At 35.7% G+C, this 25,344-nt stretch overlaps 1 protein-coding gene and 1 pseudogene across 3 annotated transcripts; one reads left to right on the plus strand and one right to left on the minus strand.

The window, feature by feature from the left end:
* Window positions 1–1,162: 1,162 nt before the first annotated feature.
* LOC306876497 (death-associated protein-like 1 homolog) lies at window positions 1,163–9,967 on the minus strand. 2 transcript variants are annotated; one of them, XR_013784829.1, is made up of 5 exons: window positions 9,739–9,967; window positions 6,154–6,241; window positions 5,187–5,250; window positions 3,119–3,310; window positions 1,163–1,857 (listed from the first exon to the last, which is right to left on the minus strand). XR_013784829.1 is itself a non-coding variant. In XM_079427720.1 (4 exons), the coding sequence occupies exons 1-4, from the start codon at window positions 9,797–9,799 to the stop codon at window positions 3,191–3,193; spliced, it is 333 nt and encodes a 110-aa protein (XP_079283846.1). In that variant the 5' UTR covers window positions 9,800–9,967; the 3' UTR covers window positions 2,631–3,190. The 2 variants fall into 2 exon arrangements, 1 of the variants encoding a protein (XP_079283846.1); XM_079427720.1 differs by lacking the exon at window positions 1,163–1,857 and having other exon boundaries at window positions 2,631–3,310.
* Window positions 9,968–12,741: 2,774 nt separating this feature from the next.
* Window positions 12,742–24,950, plus strand: LOC306875662 (thioredoxin domain-containing protein 6-like; annotated as a pseudogene). The gene is made up of 17 exons: window positions 12,742–12,805; window positions 13,939–14,042; window positions 14,133–14,204; window positions 16,045–16,161; window positions 16,511–16,589; window positions 16,675–16,757; window positions 16,986–17,078; window positions 17,196–17,356; window positions 18,741–18,949; window positions 20,388–20,532; window positions 21,712–21,807; window positions 21,954–22,099; window positions 22,329–22,473; window positions 22,562–22,818; window positions 23,615–23,710; window positions 23,992–24,093; window positions 24,823–24,950. The product of its transcript is annotated as a thioredoxin domain-containing protein 6-like (transcript).
* Window positions 24,951–25,344: the final 394 nt, after the last annotated feature.

A 25,344-nucleotide genomic window follows, 5' to 3' on the forward strand; every position in this document is an offset into this window, starting at 1 on the left:
TACTTGTTTCAGAATGTTCAGAGAACACTCAAATGTAGCGCTCCCATAATGGAATGTTCCCTTATTGTTCGCATAACCAAACATTTGTAAAACTTTTCAAAAACTGGACATTTTGAACGTTCAGAGAATCTTCAGAAATACTGTTTTCATAACTTATATTTTTGTTAGCTGGGTCATAGTGTTAAATCATAGTGTAAACTAAAAGCCCAAACCTTCCGTTTCAGTAATACATCAATGTTGCAATAGCACACTATTCATACTGCGAAATTTACAGTATATACATTTCTTCTATGAATGCAGTAGATTCATACATTTGCCAAAATGTGCATAAAATACTGTATTCTTCAATGCAATATAATACAACTTGACTTTCTATTTTCAGTGATTTTCGCCATCTCTTTTTTGACTCGTTTCATTAGACTGGCATGCTAAGGCTGAATTCCCTTCTGGACATAGACAATCACTCTGAAAAGATGAAGATGCTTCATAAGTACAGGTTTCATGCTGTAGCTGGATTTTTTGAATATTGAAACTCAGCATAGGGTAACCCAGGTACTTATCTGATTATTAAAAAAAGTTGGAACAAATGCAATTTTGTTAGAAAGTGGCTCACCGGGGACAATGAGATTGGAATATGCTTCATAAAAATAAATACATGAATGCAAAACAAGCTGTGATGTGAAATATATCAGCATTAGAATCAGTCGCTGGATTCATTTGTGGGATATTTCTAAGCCTCACGCTAGGCATTGCCTTTAATCCCTGTGCATGCTGGGAATATGTGTGTGCGTCTCAAATCCACATACAGGTAAATGTGGATCATTTACATTACATCTGATATTAACATAACCAGCCTGAATCCATATTAGCTCAAATCAAGAATGGAACAAGGCATACTCTTAAAAATAAAGGTTCCAAAAGCATGTTTTTGCAGTGATGCCATAGAAGAACCATTTTTGGCTCCCAAAAGAACCTTTCAGTGAACAGTTCCTAAAAGAACCATTTTAAAAATCTAAAGAACCATTTTGCACTATAAAGATCCTTTTCTGCAGTTGAAAGGTTCTTCATAGAACCATTGATGCCAATAAAGAACCTTTAATAGTGTATATTGTTTTTTTAGCAAAGAACAAGAAATAAAGAAAGAGAGAAAACAGGCAAATCTCAGAAAAACATCTGCATATTTTATTACAAAATCAAAAGAAATTGATATTTTTGTATATTTCTTTTATTTTATGTTTCGCATAAAGAAAATTATGCCTAATTGTGTGCATTAATTTTTTTTTAAGTTTAATTTATCTAAAAGTAACCTTATTCTCAAATATTAACCCTTAATTGTCTTTTTATTTTTTCTGACTATATTTGGAGTACTTTTGTAATTTCCTTTATTCTCAGCAAGTTCCTATTATAGTACTACAGCAAGTTTTTGCAGTAATAAGTATATACATTTTTGTTTGATTTTAGGTTAAACATGCTTAAGTGTCATAACAATTGTGCAATGTATTCGTAGACAACATTTATATTTCTCAAACTAATTTTAAGCATCTAACCAGAAAGTTTTTTTGTGATTATGAGCAACACAAATTGCCAAGCATGTCCAAACTTGAATGGAAAGCGTTTATGATCCACCCTTCTTGTCTTTGTCCTTCCAGTATGTTTGAAACTCAAACACGCACTCATTATTGGCATTTGGTCCGTTCACACACTCAATAGGGGCTCTTCTGTGCTGTCTGCATTAGACACCTAAATACACAACACACTTCCTCCAGCCCTCATCACACTGACAGCTCAAAGCCGCCACACGCAGTGCTTCTTCACAGAGCGCTTCATGTCACGACCAGAGACTTTGGCTCGCCTTCCCTGAGAAACGTCACATTAGACAAAGCCATAAGCTCATGCTTTATGAAAAACATCAGTAAACAAGATTAAAGCACATCAAGGGTAAAAGGGTCATTACAGCATTGTAACTTTTCCCATCAAATATGTATTAAAGGAATAGTTCAGTCAAAACTGAAAATGTACTCTGCCTCAGGCAACCCAAGGTGGTGGAGATGAGTTTGTTTCATCAGATTTGGAGAAATGTAGCATCACATCACTTGGATCACAATGGATCCTCTTCAGTGAATGGGTGCCGTCAGAATGAGTCCAAACAACAGATTAAAAAAAAAAAAAAAAAACAACCCCACAATAATCCACACCACTCCAGTCCATCTGTTAACGTCTTGAAAAGCCAAAAGCTGTCTGTTTGTAAGAATTTCTGACGGCACCCATTCACTTCAGAGGATTCATTGGTGAGCAAGTGATGGAATCCTACACTTCTTCAAATCTGATGAAATAAACTAACAGCTCGAATATCAGCACATTTAGATTTTTGGGTGAACCATTCCTTTAATATTCTTGTGTAAGTTTACCGTCAATTACTCAATGAGAGCATCTGACGGCTCTTTATGGATATGCAGTTCATTTGTTACGGTTTAAAGACGCTAAAATAAATATTTAGTGTCTGAGCCTGACTAGAGCATTTTTCCTTTGGTCAAATCTGATAAATTGCTTTATATAGCACAAACACTTTCTTACATTAACACAAGCATACACATTTTGAACTACAGTATCAAAAAAAGAAAAAAAAGTTTGATTTATTGTAGCGCTTTTAATTTTGTGTTTCAATTAAACTGCATGCTATTTTTTTGTTATTTTACTTGTGCATGTATTGTTCAGGAAGTGTTTTGCAATGTGCCAAAAAAAATAAAACCTTTCATAAAAACAAAGACCCAAATTTGTGTTTTGGTTCTGCTGAATGGATTCTACCGCCACCTAACGGTCATGAAATGAAACCACAACCAATATTTCATTTGCTGGAAATGTGAATTTTACTGGTATGAAAGTCTCCTTTTGTGAGATCAGGAAAAACAGTTTGTTTCATTGATCAACAAAAGCAAAGTTCAGAAACCCCATGAAGATTCATGCTACAATTAAGTGCCAAGCGTATTAACATTCATGTCAAACAGCAGTCTGAACCGCTCCAACAGCACAGCTTTTTCAAAGCTGCGAAGCTACAACAAACAGCCTGATCAGAAGTCATATTACAGTAACTTTGTTACAAGTCAGATCCATGATTCACCTACAAACACACATCCTGGTTGTCTTCTGCATGTCATGTTGTCAGAAGCGCAGCAGCGAAAGCTATTTTGACTCAAAACTTTCGTGGCTGTTGAATGCAGATGGAGTTGCGCGGGACGTGAGGTTTCTCCATGCTTGGTCTCACTCCGCTGTGCCGCACAGAAACTGGAGTCTCGGGGAAATCATGACCCAGCTGCAGGAGATAAATATTAAATGTCAAATACAACACTTAATTATAAAAAAAAAACAAAAAAAACAAATTTAATATAGGCGGCTAATCAATGATTAAATCAATCTCCAGGGCCCGTATTCATAAAGATTCTAAGAATCCTCTCAGAAAGCTCTTAATTTAGCTTAAACTTTTACGTAGGAGTCTTGGCTTAAGAGCGATTCGGGACCGATCTGAGAGCAACTCTGAGTAAGGAAAAGACAAAAACTTTCATCTTAGTGAGGAGGCGGGGTTGACCCCGTTGCTATGTATGACACAATCTTTTGAAGACTGTGATTGGTTGGTTGTCAAGTAGGAAATAAAAGAGTGCTTTTAAGAGTAGGGTATATTATAAGCCAGGGATAGGCAATTTCGGTCCTGGAGGGCCGGTGTCCTGCAGAGTTTAGCTCCAACCCTCATCAAACACACCTGCCTGTAACTTTGTAGTGATCTTGAAGACATTGATTAGCTTCTTCAGGTGTGTTTGATTAGGGTTGGAGCTAAACTCTGCAGGACACCGGCCCTCCAGGACCGAAATTGCCTATCCCTGTTATAAGCCTTCACTTTGAAATTACAGGCGGAATTTTTCCTCTCGCTCTTTCTCACACACACACATTATATATGTATATATATTCTTTATTTTTTATTTACCATGCTGTCATACAGAGCCGGCGCCAGGGCACCTCCATCGGGGGGCATTTAAATTTGTGGGGGGGGGGTCTGCAATCTGTGATCTCGTGCAGTTGCTGACGCTCGCTAAAGTGTGAAATCGCATTATGTGCGCTGTTTTATCGGTACTTTCGCTTTCAAAATCGATCGCGTTCAGCAAGGAGGGGAGAGGATGGAAAGTGGGGGGGCACAGTAACTCGTTTGGGCGCCTTGGCGCCGGCCCTGCATATTTACTGTGTTTTATAGGAAATGAACAGAGACATATAAGCTTAATAAGTGCTGTAACAGACCCAAATCATCACTGCTGCATAGTTGCATTTTTCCAGTTGCCAAATATGTTAATGTAGTGATTTATGGCGCTATGGCAATTCTGCGCGGTGTCTGAGATGTTAGCATGTCTTTAATAAGATCAGTCACAAACATGATCCCTGCACGAACTAATGTGTAGAGTCTTATTAACTCACTGTCATGCATTGTGTGCAACACATTTCTTCTCCCTCTTCATTTTCGTCCATTTTCTCCGCTGTTAAAGAAACTCTTAAGCCCCTTAAAAGTCCTCGTCCATACTCCTAACAAGTTTGACCTTAAGACCTCTTTTAAGGGTTAAGATGCTTTCTGAATTACTTTTTTCTTTACTAGGATTTTCTCTTTAATTTTAAGAGCAAACGCCCACATTTCTAAGAATTTTCTTAGAATTTTGTCACTAGGAGCTACTTTTTGCATTAAAATTCTTCATGAATACGGGCCCTGCAGTGTAAAGGAGGCCTAAATGGCACTTTCAATGCAGCTTCTGTTTCCCCTCTGCAGTGAAAAGATGGAGTTTGCTAGAGATTTTGTATTTGAATGGTAACAACCATAGAGAGTCTAATTATTCTAACTTAATGCATTGATAAAATTGAAGAATTTGACGTAAATGACGACATGTACATTTAGTAAGGTTAGGAAAATATTGCCCTTTATAAAGTTAAAGTGTCCTAGAAGTTAAGGCAAATATATAAGACAAAAATGCTGACTAAAGACCAGATAGAGCACTGATGAGACTATTGCTTCAGAATGGATTACATTTACACCAAAAACAAAGGCCCTCCCCGGACAAGTAACTTATTTTACTCTGACAAGTGAATGACTGATCTACTTGTCCAGAGGACAAGCACATGTCAAGACTTAATGTCGAGCCCACGGTGCAACAAACCTTCTCAAGTGGACCAGCCAGAAGAAGACTCAAGTGCTGCATTCTGGAAGGGGTCAGCAGGGACCTGGACAACAAAGATTAGTATGAAACACTGCATGATTCACTGATTTCATGCAAAGTACTGAAGAACAGGTTTCTGCTTCATCACTTTTTAGATATCTGCAGTAAGACTAAAACCACTTATAAAATGAACAAATGCATCAACATTGCATTTAAACAATTTTTATATTTTGTTGTGGACTAGAAGGCAAAATTTACAACAAAAGAAAAAAAAAAATACCAATGATAAAGTCACTGTAAACATGCAACTGAATGGTTAATTGATTTCAAGTGCTGAAGCATTTTTAGCAACGTTTCTGCTTCGTCAATAGATTTCTGTAGTAAACCATTGATAAAATAAATGCATAGAATAAAATCATCAACTTTGCATTTAATGACTTGATATTTTGGTGCAAACTAGAAAGCAACATTTAAAAAAAATCCACCAATATGAAAACTATTTCCAGTATGCAATGGCATGATTCACTGAGTTCATGCAAAGCAATGAAGCATTTTTAGCAACACGTTTCTGCATCACTACATTTTAGATATGCAATAATACTAAAATCACTTAAAGTTGTTGTAATTTATTTCGATTTATATTTAAATCACTTTTGTTATTTTGTTGCAGACTAGAAAAGCAATTTCAAAACAGGAGAAAAAAAAAGCCATCATCAGTGATACGAACATCATGGTCAGCAGTTTAAGTAAACCACTGCATTCCATCTCAAGGCAGCAGATTTTTAAGAAAAATGTTCATGAAATATTGAGCAAACTGCCAGATAGCTTAAACGAGAAGGGAAGAGGCATTTAAAAACATCTGAGTTGAATTCAAACTGATCTGCAGGATATGAAAGAGAGAGTTTTGCATCTACACCATGTGTGTCATGTGCTGTGAAGAATCCAGATGGGTCAGAAGATTCTCTACCTGGGTTTATCCACTTTCTTGGTCTCCTTCTCCACATTGGCATTATCATCAGCACTCTTCTTCACCACTCTTTTTCCTCCAGCTTTCACTAAAGAAAAAGCACAAGTTCACAAATAATTTCAGTGTAAAACCTTCGGAAAATGTGAACGCATTAGAAAATGTTGTAACTCCATTCTTGATCAACTTCAGAGACTATTACATGCCAGATAAATGCCAGATAAATGAATGAATAAATTATATTATAATGTTATAATAAATATAATTAGAATATATAATATACTATAATTATATATACAAATTGCACTGTGTCCTACGGTTTGACATAGCAAAAATGTATACATATATTTACATTTTTTCCCATAATTTTCATAAATTACTAAAAATAAAAAAATATATATAATAGCACCGAAAAAGATTTTTAAAAATAAGGGGACTACACAGTTGTAAATAACACCATAAAATATTTAAATGTACTTGTGATAATTGAAAAGTTTTTCTCACATTAATGTTATGTGGAAAAAACTAATTAAATTATAAAAATAAAAAAAAGCAGATTATAATGCTTTTCAATTTAACACTTCATTCTAGCCGATGTATGCACTTTATCCTACAACTCTGCTCTCATTTTAAACCAATTCACTCCTATAGGAAGCTCGGAGTAGCAAAGGGTTAATTATTTTTCTGATACGAGTCCAATCTCACAAACCTAGTCCAGTTTGTGTGTGAGTTTTGACTGGAGACCTGTACATGTCCACTATCATCATCTCAGTCCACTGGCCCTGTTGTTCTGAATATTTGTCGGGTCTGTTGAGGCCCGAGGGTGAGGAGCGTGCAAATATGTGCTCAATAAAACAGTCTGTCCGCTCACATCAGTCTAATAAAGTGAGTGAAGGCAGCGCTCCAGTGCAGCATAATAAGGGGAGTGTTCACCGTTTGTGGTTTTAAAGATTTAAACAGCCCAGAACATTGTCATGTGACTAAACTGCATCGTTTCATAACAGGGGTTGTTTGTGTAACACATTGAGGATGAGAGACCATGTTTAAACCAGCACAGGTGATCACCTTTGACCTTTAAAGATATACAGGTCCTTTTCAAAAAATTAGCATATTGTGATAAAGTTCATTATTTTCTGTAATGTACTGATAAACATTAGACTTTCATATATTTTAGATTCATTACAACACAACTGAAGTAGTTCAAGCCTTTTATTGTTTTAATATTGATGATTTTGGCATACAGCTCATGAAAACCCAAAATTCCTATCTCAAAAAATTAGCATATTTCATCCGACCAATAAAAGAAAAGTGTTTTTAATACAAAAAAAAGTCAACCTTCAAATAATTATGTTCAGTTATGCACTCAATACTTGGTCGGGAATCCTTTTGCAGAAATGACTGCTTCAATGCGGCGTGGCATGGAGGCAATCAGCCTGTGGCACTGCGGAGGTGTTATGGAGGCCCAGGATGCTTCGATAGCGGCCTTAAGCTCATCCAGAGTGTTGGGTCTTGCGTCTCAACTTTCTCTTCACAATATCCCACAGATTCTCTATGGGGTTCAGGTCAGGAGAGTTGGCAGGCCAATTGAGCACAGTAATACCATGGTCAGTAAACCATTTACCAGTGGTTTTGGCACTGTGAGCAGGTGCCAGGTCGTGCTGAAAAATGAAATCATCTCCATAAAGCTTTTCAGCAGATGGAAGCATGAAGTGCTCCAAAATCTCCTGATAGCTAGCTGCATTGACCCTGCCCTTGATAAAACACAGTGGACCAACACCAGCATCACTGACTGTGGGTACTTGACACTGGACTTCAGGCATTTCCCTCTCCCCAGTCTTCCTCCAGACTCTGGCACCTTGATTTCCGAATGACATGCAAAATTTGCTTTCATCCAAAAAAAGTACTTTGGACCACTGAGCAACAGTCCAGTGCTGCTTCTCTGTAGCCCAGGTCAGGCGCTTCTGCCGCTGTTTCTGGTTCAAAAGTGGCGTGACCTGGGGAATGCGGCACCTGTAGCCCATTTCCTGCACACGCCTGTACACGGTGGCTCTGGATGTTTCTACTCCAGACTCAGTCCACTGCTTCCGCAGGTCCCCCAAGGTCTGGAATCGGTCCTTCTCCACAATCTTCCTCAGGGTCCGGTCACCTCTTCTCGTTGTGCTGCGTTTTCTGCCACACTTTTTCCTTCCCACAGACTTCCCACTGAGGTGCCTTGATACAGCACTCTGGGAACAGCCTATTCGTTCAGAAATGTCTTTCTGTGTCTTACCCTCTTGCTTGAGGGTGTCAATGATGGCCTTCTGGACAGCAGTCAGGTCGGCAGTCTTACCCATGATTGTGGTTTTGAGTAATGAACCAGGCTGGGAGTTTTTAAAAGCCTCAGGAATCTTTTGCAGGTGTTCAGAGTTAATTAGTTGATTCAGATGATTAGGTTAATAGCTTGTTTAGAGAACCTTTTCATGATATGCTAATTTTTTGAGATAGGAATTTTGGGTTTTCATGAGCTGTATGCCAAAATCATCAATATTAAAACAATAAAAGGCTTGAACTACTTCAGTTGTGTTGTAATGAATCTAAAATATATGAAAGTCTAATGTTTATCAGTACATTACAGAAAATAATGAACTTTATCACAATATGCTAATTTTTTGAAAAGGACCTGTATAACAGTCATACTTGCACATCACCATTTATTCTTGCTTTAATTGGGGGAATTATCACAAAAATAATAATAATAATAATAATAGTATGTCACCATTTACTTACTCTCGAGCTGCTCCAAACCTGTATGAGTTTCTTTGTTCTGAACACAAAAGATTTTGTAGAACAGTTTCTGGTCTCCACTGACTTCCATAGTATTTTTTTCATGCTTTGGAGTCAATGTCTGCAAACAATTGTTCAGTTAACCGCATTCTTCAAAATATCTTTTATGTCCAGCAAAAGAATAAAGGTGTGGAGCAACTTGAAGAGGGAGTCAACTTTCATTTTTGGATGAACTGTGTCTTTAAATTCAACATTAAAGTGTTGATGCACAAGATCCACCAAAATAGACCATTTAATAAAAACCTACTCATAACTATAAAAACGTATACAGTTTTAGAGATGGATAGTTATTGATCTTTTCAGCATTTCTCATTTTTAATTAAAAATAGAAAACAACAGTTACTCAAAGTTTAAAATCGAAACGAAAAACATTTCTTTGAAGAGGTGCTTTTTTGGCTTTTAAATGACTGCAAACAACTGCATTAAATATTTAATGAGCCAAAAAAACGACTAGCAACTGACTAGCTTGAATCTAGCTATGTGTTGTGGTGAGAGGCTCAGGAAGGTTTGCCGTACAGTAAAACCGAATTAAACCCTACAGAAGCAGAAATTGAAAGTAAAGTCTCCTGAACTCACATCCTGTGACACCTAGAAAGAAAACAAGGGCTGATGTTTGTTCTCCTCTCACTGCAAAAACACTGAACTACAACAATAACAAACATTCAGCAATCAATAAAACCGAACCGCTGCAGCAAAAAAAATTAAACTGACTCAAACAAGAAGTCAGACCATTAAAACAGTATAAACGACTTTAAAAGTCCAAACCTGCGGGAGGATGGCCAGCTTTAAGCGTGTCTTTCGCTCCAGTTTTAGAAAGTTGCGCCATTGTTGTTTTCTCATAAACACTCTGTCAGTCAGCCCGCCCATTCCCACGCTTTTATACGCGCCAAACCGCGCTGACGTCACGGAGGACGCGCTTGCGTCACAACGGCACGCACGCAGTCATGTAAAGCAAAAACTGAGCACACTACAGGATTCATCCACGCGACGTTCTAAAAGAACCTTCTAGTTCAGTGTGTAAACATGCGCACAAGTGGGCGTTTTTGTGTAGCTTTTCTTAGATTTGTGGTCAAATGGGCATATAATTAAGAGCTACTCGTTAAATAGCAAACATTTTTGTGTTTATTTATAGAAAAAAAGGCTTTGTTGAAATAGATTTTCTTCACTTTGAGGCAAAACACCAGTATAACTCAAGTTTTATGTTTGCATATACGATTGGTGCATTATCTAATTAAACATGCACTCATTTGAATACAATTCCAGAATATAAATCTGAACATTGCATAAAGCCAGGTTCAACATTAGTTTGATTTTGCTGATATATTAAGTGTTTTTGGGAATTTTGGATTATGCTTTTTATCACTTCATCAATCAGAAAATACTGTCAGAAGCCAGAAAATAAAATGTTATATAGCCTAAAGCAAATGAGTGACATAAACAAATCCCTCTGTAAAAACTGATGAATAAAATGATAAGTTTGGTGTATGTAAGTGCAGCTAAAGATGAGGAAACGGCCTTTAAATATATGCATTAATTGAAATATACAGACACAAACAGATGAAGTTCAATACAAATATGTGTATTTCTGATGTTTTCTTTCCACTAGTCTGAAAGAAGACATTATGGGAGCAAAATAGATCCAAATCTCAAAATTGACCAGTGCATGAAAATACAATTTTGTCTGTACAGTAGTTCAAAGTGCATTAAACATTTGATAAAATGAGGAAAATTATTTGTGCTGTCAGAGTTGTATCCAACTTTAACACATGACACACAACACTAAGTAGTCAAACATGTGCCTTGAAGAAACTGTAAGGATGGGAAGAAGTGTTATTTCCTGAGGGCAGAGGCAGGTTTGAGCATGAAGTGCTCAGAGATAAACGCAACAAACAAGCACAATCAGCTTTATTATGAGCAGTGTTTGGTCAGAGGAGGTGCAGTATATTTTGCTTTATGAAGCACCGTTCAGGACGTTTTAAGAGGGACAGCATGCCACACAGCCTCTTGTGGCCTATGTCTAATCACTATCTGCTGCTTAACAAAGTAATACATCTGATGTGATGCATATTTCTCAGTCACACATAAATTAAATAGGTCAGATTTCTGTAATAGAACTAATAAACCGAATGTATTTTATATATTTATCATCAAAACTCTATTTGTTTCATACATTTGCTTGTTCCACAGCTTGTCATATTTAGAAATTAGTAATTGTAGCCTAATTGTTTTCACAATGAACAGATTTATGCTGATTCTAAGCAATTTGAATAAATGCATTTTGAAAATATGATCAAATTTAGTAATAATTAATAATAAACTATGTCAATAGTTAATAATAAACCTTTTTGAGCGCAGAAATTGGACCTGTTTCATTTCTGACAAATATGCATCACATAGTAACTTTATTAGTTTATGTTTAAACTGTGTAATCTAAATGGATGGACACTTTATATGCAATTCATATATATAACTGTGGAACAGTGAAGAGACAGCAATATATCTAATTAAGGGCAGAATGTACTTAACTGTCAAGAAAATAATGTCTAAAAAAATATAGGTTCTTAAACATGCTTTAAAATATAAAGGTTGCAAATTAATTTTCTTCATGCAAAATATAGCCTGATGTATTTCTGTGATTTTTGGGTGAAAAGTGACTTGGACCTGATATTGTGTGTAATATGTCTCTTATTTTCTTTATATATTGTAACCAGATGAGCTATCTCCTGCCAGATGTGATGGATATGAGACACGCATCTTGAGTCTGTAGTTTAATATGTCTGGAATCTGCCCTGGAGCAGCTTTATGATGGAGGAACGCACAACTCTTCATAACAACAAACTAGCATTATCAGTTTCTACATGGTCATGAAGCACCATGGAATAGGCCTACATAACATAAACACATATACATAAACTTTCAGTACCATGGATTTAGCATTCAGTATCATCATCACAGCACATATTAATATAAGTGACAGCATCGTGATGGTAGTGTTATCTGACAGCTAACACTGAGAATAATACATAGCCTACAACCGGCAGTACACGCACCGTCCAGCAGATGGCGGCGGTGACACGCTGAATAAAACCTGTAATCAGCGTGTGACTGTAATTAGATTAGATTAGATTAAACTTTATTGTCATTATGCAGAGTACAAGTACAGAGCTAATGAAATGCAGTTAGCATCTAACCAGAAGTGCAAGAATATAGTGTTTTATATACATATAAGTGCAGAGTAAGTGAAGATATGATTTACAGAATATACAGTGGAATTGCTATATACAGTATTGAGCAGAGTATATACAGAATATAATTAGGAATGCAATGTAGGGATTGTATGTACATTATGAACAGAGCAATGTAGATTATATAGATTACAGATTATATATACACATTATGAACAGCAGAAACGTGAGAACAGTGGTAATAAATAAATACAGCTGTGCAAAGTATTGATAGAACAATGTATTCTATGCAAAATAACAGTAGTGCAATATTTTATAGAAATAGTTTACTGTGCTTTGTACAGTAACAACTTTAGACAGTTTATAGTGTAATAACTTTAACAATGTGCAGTCTGTGCAAAATATGAGTAGTGCAAATGCATGTGTGTAAAGTACTGTGACCAGTGCAGTATAAGCAGGTGCAGGAGTTAGATTTAATCAGCATCAAGCTGTAAATGAGGGGAAAGAGTCTGAGTCTGACTGTAGTTTTATGGTTTGTTTACTTTGTGTGACATAATCACTGAAAACTCTTCAAAACTTTTAAATGCAGGTAAATATCAATAATGATGATCAATGGAGTGAAGTTTTGGCAACGAAAGGATTAATAGGTGAGTGAATCTGTCTGTCTGCCTGCCTGCCTGCCTGTCTGTCTGTCTGTCTGTCTGCCTGCCTGTCTGTCTGTCTGTCTGCCTGTCTGCCTGTCTGTCTGTCTGTCTGCCTGTCTGCCTGTCTGTCTGTCTGTCTGTCTGCCTGCCTGTCTGCCTGTCTGTCTGCCTGCCTGTCTGCCTGCCTGCCTGCCTGTCTGTCTGTCTGTCTGTCTGCCTGTTTGCCTGTTTGCCTGTCTGCCTGTCTGCCTGCCTGCCTGCCTGTCTGTCTGTCTGTCTGTCTGCCTGTCTGTCTGTCTGTTTGCCTGTCTGCCTGTCTGTCTGCCTGCCTGCCTGTCTGTCTGTCATCTATCTATCTATCTATCTATCTATCTATCTATCTATCTATCTATCTATCTATCTATCTATCTATCTATCTATCTATCTATCTATCTATCTATCTGTCTATTGTCCTATCATTCTATCATTCTATCTATCGTTCTTACTATCTATCAACTGTGGCAATACTTAAAAAAATGAATTATCACTGAATTACAGATGCACAAGCACACAATCAAAACTTTTGACAAAAACAGTGAAGAAAAGTGAAGCGAAAAGATCAGCAGCATTTGATCACACTGAGATTCTGCTTCGTACACAAAGAAACTGTGCAGCACAGATGTTGAAACAGTTTTCTGTCTCATTACTCTCTGCTGGTCTTTCTGTCTGGTTTCTTATTTGTCAAGCAGAGCTGCAGAAGTCTGTAAGTGCAGTCTGAGTTTAGTTGTGGTGATTGTTGTGTGTGTGTGTGTGTTTATTTGTGTGTGTGTGTGTGTGTGTGCATGTTTATGTGGTTTATGAGGACACAAATTTGTATAATGACATGGGCATGACAGAGGTATTACAATATGAAGGTGGTTTATGAGGACACTGCCTATGTCCCCGTAATTCAAAAGGCTTAAAAAACATACTAAATGGTGTTTTTTTGAAAATCTAAAAATGCACAAAGTCTCCTGTGAGGGCTAAGTTTAGGTGTAGGGTTGGTGTAGGGCAATAGCACACACAGTTTGTTCAGTATAAAAACCATTACGCCTATGGAGAGTCCCCATAAACCACAAAAACCAACATGTGTGTGTGTGTATGTGTGTGTGTGTCAGTGGTGGATGTGTACCAGCAGTGGTGTGGACCCTGTCGCGCCGTCGTCAGTCTCTTTAGAAAAATCAAGAATGAGCTGGGAGACGAGCTGCTGCATTTTGCCACGGTAAGATAAGCCGCTCTGGAGATTAGATTGCACACAAACAATCATTCTAAATGTCGACATTTCTGTCACGCCGTCTTATCATCCCTGCAGGCTGAGGCTGATGGGATTGAAGCTCTGGAGAACTACAGAGGGAAGTGTGAGCCCACCTTTCTGTTTTATGCGGTGGGTCTGAAACTGAATGCAATTTAAAATAAGCAAATAATACATGGATACGTGTAGCAAAACCTGTTAAGGAAACAAAGAAAACTTTCACTCCAAAACAAATGAACAAAAGAAGAAAACATATTTCGCATATAGACAAAGTTCACTACAATCAAATGTTATGCATTATTCAGCATAATGCACAATTATATACAATTCAGCACATTTTACCCAAATCTTATTACTATGATGTGATGAAAGTGTTATCTATCTATCTATCTATCTATCTATCTATCTATCTATCTATCTATCTATCTATCTATCTATCTATCTATCTATCTATCTATCTATCTATCTATCTATCTATCTATCTATCTATCTATCTATCTATCTATCTCTGTCTGTCTGTCTGTCTGTTTTTCGTTTAGGGGTAGAAAAAAGAAAATCAGCTTGAATATTCAAATTCTACTTGTGGACAGGAATTAAACTGCTGAAAGGGGCGTTTAATTGATTGGTCAGCCGAAGATCAAACCGTGCCGTCATCAGTTCTTCTGCAGTTTTGCGCAGCAGAATAATAGTCCTCCGCTGCTGCAGGTGAACGGATTCTTTATGCGTTTATTGCAACTACATTTGATCTTTTTTCATCAATCAACTAGACAAATGAATGGCTCGACACAACTCATACCGGGACAGAGCCTTAGATTATTTGACGTTAAGTGCATTATTTAAGACACTTTGGAATAAGAGCTGATAAAATGTAAAAACTGTAACTTGAATGCAATGTAAGTCGCATGTATCATGATAAAAAAATAGTCTTTACAGTCTGGAAAATACGGTAGGCTATAAATGTTTTTGCAGACCTCCTGGCACTTTGAGAACTGCTGGTCTACACAGAAGAAAGCCTTGTCTAGGCTCTGTCCCGGTATGAGTTGTGTCGAGCCATTCATTTGTCTGCTTGTTTGATGAAAAAAGATCAAATGTAGTTGCAATAAATGCATAAAGAATCCGTTATTATCCGTGACTATTATTCTGCCACTCGAAACTGCGGAAGAACTGATGATGGCACGGTTTGATCTTCAGCTGACCAATCAGCAGAAAGGGGCGTTTAATTCACGCCCACAAGTAGAATTCCAATATTCAAGCTTTTTCATTTTTCTATCCCTGAACGAAAAATTAAGCTGAATTCTTGTTTTTCGTTTTTTGGGGAAAAAATTAAATAGGAGTGTTTTCTCATTTTTCTACTTTCAATATTAAATCAAAAAACGAGTGAAGATGTAAATTCAGAATTCTGAGGAAAAAAAAGTCTGAATTGTGAGATATAAACTCAGAATTCTGAGAAAAAAAAATAATTTTGTGAGATACAAACCCGAGAAAAGTTAGAACTGTCAGATGTAAACTCGCAATTGTAAGAAAAAAAAAAAATCTGAATTCTTAGATAAAAAAAATTACCTTATGTATAATTTTATTCATGGTTGTGGAAATAAGCTTCAATGGAAAACAGGCTTAATTTTGAAATATCTGATGTTGTGAAAGTGACATGTTCCTGTGATATGCCTGCCTGCCTGTCTGTCTGCCTGTCTGTCTGTCTGTCTGTCTGTCTGTCTGTCTGTCTGTCTGTCTGTCTGCCTGTCTGTCTGTCTGTCTGTCTGTCTGCCTGTCTGTCTGTCTGTCTGTCTGTCTGTCTGCCTGTCTGTCTGTCTGTCTGCCTGTCTGTCTGTCTGTCTGTCTGTCTGTCTGTCTGCCTGTCTGTCTGTCTGTCTGCCTGTCTGTCTGTCTGTCTGTCTGCCTGTCTGTCTGTCTGCCTGTCTGTCTGTCTGCCTGTCTGTTTGCTGTATGATGGGCTGGTGTTGTCATGTTGTAGGGTGGGCAGCTGGTATCTGTTCTGCGGGGGCCAAACACTCCTCTCCTGCAGAGGGTGATACAGGAAGAGCTGAGCAAAGAGAAGAACGTCCTAGAACACGGGGCGGCACGCAGGGCGGTGAGTTACTCCACACACCTGCCTTCATCATTACTGTGTGGACAACAGATGATCTGAATCTGGACAAAAAAAAGATTTGGGATGAAATCATGGAAATGTAGTCCACTGTGATGCATATTATATATATATATATATACATATATATATGCATCATTAATTCATTATATTTTAAACCATATAATAAATATAATTATTATTATTTAATTTATTAATTTATTTTAATAATATAATTTAATTATATATTGTAATATTATTAGTAAAATTTTACACATCAGTAATAATTATCACTTAGGGATTTTTTAAACAAGTAACATCATGAAAGAGATTAGATTTTTTCATGTCACTCCAGGTGACAGATGAAGGTTTAACTGAGGAAGAAGAGGTGAATGATGAAATTAAGGATCACCCACATGATGAAGATATGACTGGTATTGATTTTCCTTCATTAAACATAATGCTTCATTGTATTTGTCCTGCTGGCTGAATTTACCTGCTCTGGTTTGTGTTTTCTAGTTCCTGTTAAAAAGTCTTACACAGTGGCAATAATAAAGCCGGATGTGGTGGCACACGGCAAAGCAGATGAGATTATGATGAAGGTAGGAACTCAGTTTAAGGCATAGATGAACCCAAAAATAAAAGTTCTGTCATTATTTTTTCACAATCAGTCTTATGAAACCTGAAAGTTTGGAACAATATGAAGGCGAAAAAAAATGAAGAACTTGGATTTTTGTGTCATTTTAATATTATATTCATATGGTATTTTACCCTTCGCACAAGGATAAAGAGCTAAACCATTTATTTCTGAATGCATATTTTGTTTCTAGATTCAGGATGCAGGTTTTGTGATTTTGGCCCATGAGGAGAGAACGCTGAGTGAAGCAAAAGCTCAAGACTTCTATCAACACAAAGCCACAGAGGTAAAATGAAGAAAAAGTCTAAAAATAGCACGTTTTTAAGTTTTTTTGCTGATGGTGTGTAATGGCAGAATGCCAGTGTGTCATGTGAAGTGTGTGTGCTTGTGTGTGTTCTTCCAGCCTTACTTTCAGGAGCTCATCCAATTTATGTCGAGCGGCCCGTCGCATGTCCTGGTCATTTCTAAGACGGAGGGCTGTGAGGACGTCATCCCAGCCTGGCGGGAATTCATCGGTCCACCGGATGTCGAAGAGGCCAGGAGGACGCAGCCTCCATTCCCAGGGTACTTCATTCCCAGGAACAGAAATATATAGACTTTATGTGGGAGTGACACATGAACATAAGCAGTCCCTCTGAAATTTCCATTATGGTAATGCAAAGACAGATCTCATTCAAAAATCCAAATCTCAAATCAAAATCATGATTTACAGAATAATGGAATTGTCAAGGTACTATTTATGTTTTTTATTATTATTATTAATTAATTTAATTGCTTAAATCAAAATACATAAAATAAAAATAACTGAACTAGAATAAAATTTAAGCTGAAGTACAGTACTTAAAATTACTAAAACTGAAAAAAATATATATATAAATATAAAAAACAAATACTAATAAAACTGACAAAAGCACATTACAACATTACTAACACAAACTAAAACTAAAATATAAAAACAGATGCTAATATAAAATAAAATATTAATAAATAGTGTATACTTAATAGTATACAGGTTTCATTTTATTACGATGAACTATATATATTATATATATATATATAAAACAAAAAATAAAAAAGGTACACAGAAGCTAATTTAAAAGAATCACAAATAGTGTATACTATAATAGTATATAATTAGTACTAAAATAATTAAATTTTTACAAACAGATTTATATATATATATATATATATATAATCAATTTATTATTTATTAATTAATCAATTATGTAAAAATCAAGATGAAACAGTATTTGAGAAATAATTTGGGGCAAATAATTTTGTAATATAATAATTAATTAATGATGCATATTATATAATAAATAATATATATATATATATATATATATATATATAAACTATATATATAAAACTATATAACTATATATATATATATATATATATATATACACTAACTTATATCATCATATAATTAAATTACAATTAAATAAATTATAATACAAGTAATTTATTTAAAAAACAACAACCGAGTATCGTTTTTTAAATAAGTTAACAAAAAATAACAAATAAAATAACAAAAAAATAAAATAACAAAAAAATATAAAATTATTATGTTATTATAAAACTTCCTGTAAAACTCAAAATTTTGTTGTGTAAGTCATACATTATAGCACGGTATCTCTGCGTAGGTCTAACATATAGTCTAAGTGATTTCCTGATGTGTGCATAGTGTAATTTTGTAATGAAATATAATCTTAAAGTGATACGAGGGCGTTGCTTTGTCGTTCCATATTGTGCTCACAGATTTGAGCTCTAACAGTTATAGCACAACACATCCTGTGTGGACTCTTGCCTCCCTCCCTCTGCCCTGGCCGAGACCCAGCAGTGAGACCATCTGCTCTTCTCTTTCTCTGCTTCTCCACCCTTCCATCCATCCATCCATCCATCCTTCCTTCCCTGCTCTCCTCTCTGGCCGCTCCGTGTTCTTCAGCTTGCGGGCTCAGTACGGCACCGAGACTCTTTTGAACGCTCTACACGGCAGCAGCGACAGCGAGCAGGCCAGCAGGGAGCTGGCGTTCTTCTTCCCCCACTTCAGGATGGCGATGGCGGACTCGGGCTCGGAGCGGGCCGGGCCGGAACAGGAGCATGTGGAGAGGACGCTGGCGCTCATCCGCCCAGACGCTGCCAGGGAAAACAGAGGCATGTGCCAACATTACGTTTACACACGCAGACAGATACTCCTGCTTTCAATGAGTGCTTTAAACTAAACTTACTAACTCACAGACTGCCTCTTAAAAGTTTGGACACGCTTGACTCATTTCTCATGAACTTTTGATCTACAGCCACAATGAAACACTTTAAATCAACCTACATATGACTGACATTTATTGATCACTACATCATTCCCATTCCTCCATTTCAGTGCTACTTTATGAGTCTTACTATATTATAGTATTATAACTATAATATAGTAAATAATAAATATATATATAATAAATATATTTGCATTCATTCTTAAAATATTTATTGTTTTTTAAATATATTTTATATAAATATAATGTGTTAAGCTTTTTTATTTTCAGTTTTCATTTTAATTTTAGTTTAGGTTTTATTAATTTTGTTATGTGCTTTTTCCATTTTTTGTCATGTATAATGTGTATATATATATATATATATTTCTATTTGGTTTTATTTACATTTCAGCATTATTCTAGCATTAGTTATATGCAATTTTAATTTGTATTAATGAAATATTTATAAATATCTTAATATTTTAAATATTATATTTTATATAAATATTAATGTTATAAGTGTTATAAGATTATTTTAGTATATTTTTAGTTTTCATTTTAATTATAGTTTACGTTTTAGTAATTTTAAGTGCTTTTGGCATTTTTCTAAGTTTTGTTTTATAATTCTTTGACTTTACTTTTATTTCAGTGTTATTTTAGTATTATTTACAGTATATGCTATTTTAAATTATATTCATATTTTCATATTTTAAATATAATATTTTATGTAAATATGAATGTTTTAAGCATTTAATTTTTAATTTTTAATTTTTTTGTTTTATTTTTAGTTTAACTTTAGCAATACTGTTATGTGCTTTTGCAAGTTTTAATAGATTTTCTAAATATTTCTATTTAGTATTATTTTTATGTCAGTGTTATTTTAGTATTATTTATGTGCTATTATAAATTGTATTAATTAATAAAATATTTATTCATATTTTAAATATAATCTTTTATATAAATATTGTAAGCTTTTATTTGTCATTTTCAATTTTAATTTTAATTTGAGCTTAAACGTTAGTACTTTTTGTTGTACGTTGTGCTTTTGCCATTTTATTCGTTTTATTCCTATTTATTTATTTCTAGTTATTTCTACTTAATACTTTCTACTTAGTTATTTCTCAAATTTTTCATATATTTTATTTCAGCTTTATGTGAATTAACTGAAACAAGTTTTTGTTAACAATAACAACACTGTTCCATTTGTGTTATTTTGTAGTTTCGATGACTTCTGTGTGAAACAGTCATGATAAAGAATGAGCAGATGTGTCCAATCTTTTGACTGCTAGTGCAGGGAGATTACGGAGCTCTTACGGTCAGGGAGTAAAGTGTAGATGTGTTTGTAGAGGAGATTCTGGGCCGGATCCATGAAGCAGGATTCACAGTGGCCATGCAGAGAGAGGTCATGCTGTCTGAGGATCAGGTCAGGCAGTTCTACAGCGATCATCTGGAGCAGGAATACTTCCCCAGCCTGCTGGAGAGCATGACCAGGTGAGCGATCGCATTCATCACACATCTGATGCTGTGGAAAAAACACAAGAGGCTGTGCCGAGTCAAGCGGTTAATTACTTAAAACAGCAGCAACCGTGATATGATAAGTCATGCCAATTTTCAACATATACAGTACAAGCATGCATTATTAATAATCATTTGAATTATCAGCAAGCAATGTAGCTTATGGAATTATATAATGGTTTCAGAACCAGTTAGATGCTCCAGACTAATCCAATCAGAATACAGAATTAGCCGTTTCAGTGTTCTGTTACATGGCTCTCTGCTTAAAGGGATAGTTCACCCAAAAATGAAAATGTCATTTATACACCCTCACGTTGTTCCAAACCTGTATGAATTTCTTTAGTCTGCTGAATGGCTACCAGCAACTGTGGCTAACCAAACAGTTGCTGGCACCCATTGACTTCCATTCTATGGGAAAAATACAGTGGAGGTCAGTGGCTACCAGCGACTGCTTGGTTATCAACATTCTTCAAAATATCTTCTTTTTTATTGTTCAACAGAAGAAACTCAGGTTTGTAAAAACTTACGGGTGAGTATATGATGACAGAATTTGTACTTTTGGGTGAACTGTCCCTTTAAATTAATAAAGTAATTCGATATGGAAATGAAGTGCATTTGAAAAGCTTCAGCTTGAGATTTATAATTATTAAGACCAGTTTGGATGTCAAAACATACCTAATTTTTTTTTTTATAAAATTAAAAAAATTAGTATAACACACACACACAAATATATATATAAATATATATAAACATTTTCGTTACTTAAAATATATGTAGTATTTCAGCAACATTTCTCACTTTAGTTTCAACTAAAACTAAATCAACTAAAGCTTATTCATATAAAGTAATAAATACTATAAAGATATTTAAAATAAAACAATTTAATTATTAAAAGTTTAAAATTACAGTTCAAACTAATATATATAATCTAATTCAAAACATTAACAAAAACTGCAATAGTATATCAATGATACTCTTGTGTCAAAATGATAATTATTAGATATAAAATATACATGGACTATGAAGAGGACGGTAAAAAAACAAGTGATTTATATCTTCAATTTAAGCTTAATTGTAAATCTTAGCTACATAATTGCTAGTTGCATGAAAATACTGTGTAAAGAAGCCAGAAGACTTACAGCGTGTCATGAATAGGAGCCTGTGTTAGCATTAGTCCTAGTGAAGGAGCAAGCCGTGGAACATCCTGGGACCCAAAGACCCCATCCAGGCTAAGAATGAGCAACCTGACAGGTAAACTGAGGTTTATAATAGTTTGATTTCTTCAGGACATTTCCCTCATTTGCTCAGATCAGTGTGTTATTGTATGCCATATATCATGTTTATTTATAATAGATGTGTTTAATGGTCAGTGGGCTCTGTGTGTGGTTCTGATGTAGTCTGTGAGCCCAGTTTTCCTGCGGGAGCTCCAGCATTAATCAGCTTCACGGCAGCGGAAGCTCAGACGAGGCGGAGAGGGAGATCGGCTTCTTCTTCCCACCGGAGGACACGCTCGCTGTCATCAAACCAGACACCGAACACAAGGGTATCCCCGAGCACAGACCAAAGAGTGGAGAGGGATATTAGCTGTGTGTTTGAGCTGTGCAGTTCAAACTCATGCTTTTAAAACAACTGCTTATCTGATGAAAAACACTGTAACAATAGTTTTAATCTTACTGATCTCAGACCTACAAATGTAGTGTATATGAAATTAAAATGTTAGAATATTAATAACAAGAAACTCAGTTTATTTGGCTTGTTTCTGCTCATATCAGAGGAAATCCTGGAGGAGATTCGGGCCAGAGGATTCACCATCTCCCGTCTGAAGGACACGGTTCTGGGCAGAGAGATGGCAGAAGAGTTTTATAAAGAGCACCGGGACAAACCCTTCTTCAGTCAGCTGGTGGATTACATGTGTCGGTGAGTTCATCGTTAAACGTGACTTAACTGAGCTGGAAGTCTTCATGCAGAACACAGGTAAGATAAAACATGGTTTATTTATCTGCAGCGGCCCGTGTACGATGATGGTTCTGACGAAGGAGAACGCGGTGGAGGAGTGGAGGGCGGCCATGGGCCCCACGGACCCCAGTGAGGCGAGACAAGCGGCCCCGGGGTCTCTGAGAGCGCGCTTCGCTAAAGACATGCTGGAGAACGCCGTCCACGGATCCTCCAACACTCAACACGCACACCAGAAGATACAGTTCCTCTTCGGAGACATCAGCTCTGAGAGCGTGATCATCGACGGCGCTGCTTCTCCTGCGTTAGGTGCCTCCTCCATCTGTAAAGATAAATGTTCAAAACTAAATCTAAAACATGTTTTCATCTGGGGATAAAATGCATTTTATATTTAAAGGTGTAATGGATAGTTCAATAAGTGTAATTACAGAAATTAATTACAGATGTAACTACATATAGGTATTTTTAAAAACATACATAATAATATACATAAAATAAAGTGCAATGTAAAAACATGTATGTACACAATAAGTACATTGTATCAAATTATTAATTTAAATGTAATTACATAGTAGTTAAGGCCTCCTAATATAAAGTGGGACCGTTTTGTCTTGTTTTCCTGTGAAAATGTCTAAACCTTCTTTAATCAATATAGATACAAGAATGACATTGTAAGAAATCTTGTTTTCTGAGAAATGCATCAAAATGAACTGAGTTTATGTTGAAAAAAGGGACAAATATAAAAAAAAAAAATCAACTTAACTCAAAAGTTTTCATATCCCATTCATTGACAGAAATTTGTTCTTGTTTTAAATACAAACTCACTTAATTTTGTTCAGTTTCTCAAAATATAAGACTTCATATAGTAATTTAGCATCTCGAGTAAATGGGTCTTGATTTAAGGATGTTTAGAAATTTGAATTGAAAAATCAAGCAAAAACACTGAGATAGTTTTGTTTTTGTTGCTTTTTTGTAGTGCATGCAACATTGAATGCCATGACGTTATGAATTAAAGGGCGAATCTTTATGTATGTGTGTGTATATATATATGAGATAGATGTAGATATTTAAGAATAAAATTTAATGAATGTCCTGCTATCTACAGACACAGAAGAGAGCTTTGCAGAGCTCAAGAATCTACAAGCTTCAAGATCTCCATCATTTGATGACCTGAAGAACCAGACAGATCCGAGCTCAACAGGTTTAAAACTGAACAAACTAGTCCAAACATATAAACTGTCAATATGATGAACAGGTGAATAAATAATAACAGATTTAAGGTCAACTGTTCCTTTAGTCCAGGGTTTCCTATACAGAGATTCAAGAGTTGATGAATAGCAAATGAAATCGATAATTCAAATAAATAAATTGGGCTTCACAATTAATTGAAATAGAACTGAAATCATGATATAGCCTATAAAAGTACTTTTTTAGTCTCATGTAAACACAAAAGTCAGCATTCCACTTCTTTTCCAGATCCAGAAGCTGCTGAAGAAATGAAGCCGGAGACGACAGAGAGTCACCCAGCATCCTCTGATGAGACCGAAGCGCTAGAGACGCCCACATCCAGCCCGCAGGACACAGGTCTATATCTCAATGACTCGTCATATACAAGATAAGAACCCAATGGAATCAAATGGATAGTTAAAATAAGTAAATCAGGCTGCACAATTAATCAAAATCAAACTGAAATCACAATATAGCCTAGTGCGATCAAAGATTAAAGATCAAAGATTGTGATTTAATTAAATATATAGCCTAGTTGCGTTGTTTCACTTCATTTACGTTAACTTCATTTCCAACATTCATGTGAAATGTTAAAATCTCAAGGTTTTTAATGTTTGAAAATGAAGATTTAGTATTGCAACAGTGTAAAATAAAATATAATTTCAGTACAACTCTAGTTTACAACAGTAATACAAATCTGTCTTCATTTTTAGAGGTCAAATTAATAATAATAGGCCTAATAATAATTATAATAGTACGATATTTGCAATATATGACAAAATAATAACGATATAAATGTTTGGCCAAGTCATGCAGCCCTATATATAAATAATATTAAAATATAAACAAAAATAAAACCTTTTTATCTTTACTTGTATGTCATGTAATCATTAACGAACATCAGAGAATCATAAACCATGCAAATGTGTCATTAAATTATTGAAGTATTAACTTCTGAAAAATGTCAGGAGACTTTGTTTGAACATCTAAGGGGCTCCTCTGACAAAAGAGTTTGAGTCTCTGCTTTAGTCTATTAACTAGAAGTGAAAAAGTCACACAAAAGTCAGCATTCCCCTTATTTTCCAGATCCAGAAGCTGCTGAAGAAATGAAGCCGGAGACGACAGAGAGTCACCCAGCATCCTCTGATGAGACCGAAGCGCTAGAGACGCCCACATCCAGCCCGCAGGACACAGGTCTTTATCTCAATGACTAGTTTATACACTGATCCTTCAGACATGAGACAAAATCTCCTTCCACTTTGGATATTAATGGTCAGATATTAAGGGAACATTTATAAAATCAAAGTCAGCCTTCATCCTGAAGGTCCATATTTCAGCAACCACAGGCTCTGGTGAGTTTTTATGGTCCTAGGTAATTATGCTCCTATTTTCTTTGTTAAAACTATTATACAGTACATCAGTCCCGTCACCCATTGTAAAGAAATAGATTTTCAGATCATAGGTCCCATCAAAACCAGAAAACGATTGCTTATGCATTTTAATACACAAATGAATGTGATCAGATTTTCTTCAGATGGAGTATTTTATCTGGTGGTGTTGATGCATTGAGGTACAGCAGGGAAAACTGTAAAAAAATTAAACAAATAT

The sequence above is a fragment of the Barbus barbus genome, assembly GCF_936440315.1.
Source record: "Barbus barbus genome assembly, chromosome: 10".
NCBI classification, from domain to species: Eukaryota; Metazoa; Chordata; class Actinopteri; order Cypriniformes; family Cyprinidae; genus Barbus; species Barbus barbus.